Source organism: Astatotilapia calliptera, chromosome 13, assembly GCF_900246225.1.
Source record: "Astatotilapia calliptera chromosome 13, fAstCal1.2, whole genome shotgun sequence".
NCBI classification, from domain to species: Eukaryota; Metazoa; Chordata; class Actinopteri; order Cichliformes; family Cichlidae; genus Astatotilapia; species Astatotilapia calliptera.
In genome coordinates, this window is record NC_039314.1 from 17,901,964 (window position 1) to 17,903,979 (window position 2,016).

The following is a 2,016-nucleotide window of genomic DNA, read 5'->3' on the forward strand; positions in this document are numbered from 1 at the left end:
GGTGTGCATTACAACCACGCTCTAACAATGCCGGGCCTCCCCGGTGTCAGCACAGTTCATGAATCCTAGCCCCTTATGCACCAGGCGATTAGTATGGTGCTCTGTCTGTGGGGCTTTGCCAGAAAATGAGTTCTCTTTAAAACATATGCCCCCTGCTGATTCTTTTCCTTTCCTGATATGAAATTCCAATTTTTTTAATGAACACCAATTTCCTGTACAGAGAGGGGGGAAATAAAGTTCTACTCTTGGTCTGTTTTGGATGACTGCAGTTATCCTAAATTAGCAGAAAGCAGTTGCGGACATTAAAAGCAGAAAATATTTAGGTAGGTGTCTAATCAATATTCAAGTGTGAGCAGGAAAATCAGCTGGTGAGATTTTCCATATTGCATATGCAAGTGACTGGTGTGGCAGAAAATGGAATTACCAAAACTGTAACAAATTCAATTAAGTCATTGATTTCTAATAAATTGGCTTAATCACCAGCTGTTGTCATGCTAAGATTGTTGTGTCACAAGTTTGTCATGCTTGTCGGTCGTGTCTGCTTTACAAAGGCGGCTGAATCTGTTTAAAGACTTTAAAAGAGCATTTTATATCGTTTAATCTCCAATAACAAGATCAACAAGATCTATAAAAAACACACTGAGCAATACACAATTAGCTAATCTGGATTTTAAAGTTTATTACAGTTTTACAAGGCTTTAACCACCGATAACAAATAATTAACATCTGCGTAACAAATGATTTGCTGAAGTCACCATCTTGTTGCCGGGCGATCTTTCCCATGTGCTGCTGATAATGATGTAGCTCTTCAATTATTAGGGAACCTTTTTTTTCGGTCAAAGTGACTGGAATCATCATTAATCTGAAGAGATTAAAATTAAACATTTTAATCAGTCATTCGAGCTGCTTCTTTAAATATTTAATCTAAAAATATTTCAATTTGAATTGATATGTAGGCTCAGTAGATACCAAACAAGAGAGAAAAATTTGCAGTACATCTATCACCACTCCCAAAACTAAAAGGAGTCACACCCATATTCTTTCATGCAAAGAGGGAAAAATAAAAACAGTCACTGAGCAGTTTGTATATTGTCATTGCCGCTTTGGAACACACTGGCACACAGTGGTGTAGTGTACATTAATATTGTACAATTGAACTAGACATTGGTGATAAATTATGCATAATAGGCACTTACTATATTGTATGGTCTAAGTCTCTCTTGGATTTGGGCATTTGCCTCATCGGGAAGAGACACCACCCCTCCTGTGCCCATCATCTATGTAGAGTAAAAGAGAATTTAGAAGATGTTCCCATCTGATCCCATTAACAGCAGGTTTGAAGTGTTTTGGTCGTTCCTGTTATATTTTGCCCTTATTTAACATTTCATTCAGTTCCACATATAATAATTACTCACCCTAATGGTTGCCTCAAGCTCTCCCACACTTCTCTTTCCACCTGGTAGCCATCCATAGGACCAGTGCTGGGACAGGGTGACCTGAACCACCAACGCCAGCAACAACACCTGCATTATAACTCTGCTGCCTGCTTCCATTAGAACTGCAGGGGAAGCCAAAATTGTAGTAAAAACCCCCAAAAAGAAACAATAATGCCACAGTATCCTCACTCACAGCTCCTTGGCTTGCAGAGCAGGGACTGTAAAGCATCACCAGACACTAGTAAACATTTTAGATAGTAATTAAGGAGAGGAGTACTTTTAACTTAATGAACATTGAACAAATTTAAGTGACTACTGACTCACCTCTGTATTTGCCTTGTTAGCATGTGTCGCATTAGGCAGTGGGGGGATTTTATAGGTGTTGTACAAGGCTGCTGTCAGGATTATAATCCCCATCTGCAGGTGTGACACATTCACTGACTAATGGGACAAAATACTACTAATGGAGTTGGCTAAGTGCTCAGATATGCTGACATCACCGTGACAGTTCACACAGCATTAAAAATATAACAACAAACATCACTGCGCTTGCAGTAAAGAGGCAGACAAAAAGACAACA

At 39.1% G+C, this 2,016-nt stretch overlaps 1 protein-coding gene across 1 annotated transcript; it reads right to left on the reverse strand.

The window, feature by feature from the left end:
• Positions 1-671: 671 nt before the first annotated feature.
• gnrh3 (gonadotropin-releasing hormone 3) lies at positions 672-1,773 on the reverse strand. The gene is made up of 4 exons (XM_026190140.1): positions 1,761-1,773; positions 1,416-1,654; positions 1,197-1,277; positions 672-862 (listed from the first exon to the last, which is right to left on the reverse strand). The coding sequence occupies exons 2-4, from the start codon at positions 1,551-1,553 to the stop codon at positions 809-811; spliced, it is 273 nt and encodes a 90-aa protein (XP_026045925.1). The 5' UTR covers positions 1,554-1,654; positions 1,761-1,773; the 3' UTR covers positions 672-808.
• Positions 1,774-2,016: the final 243 nt, after the last annotated feature.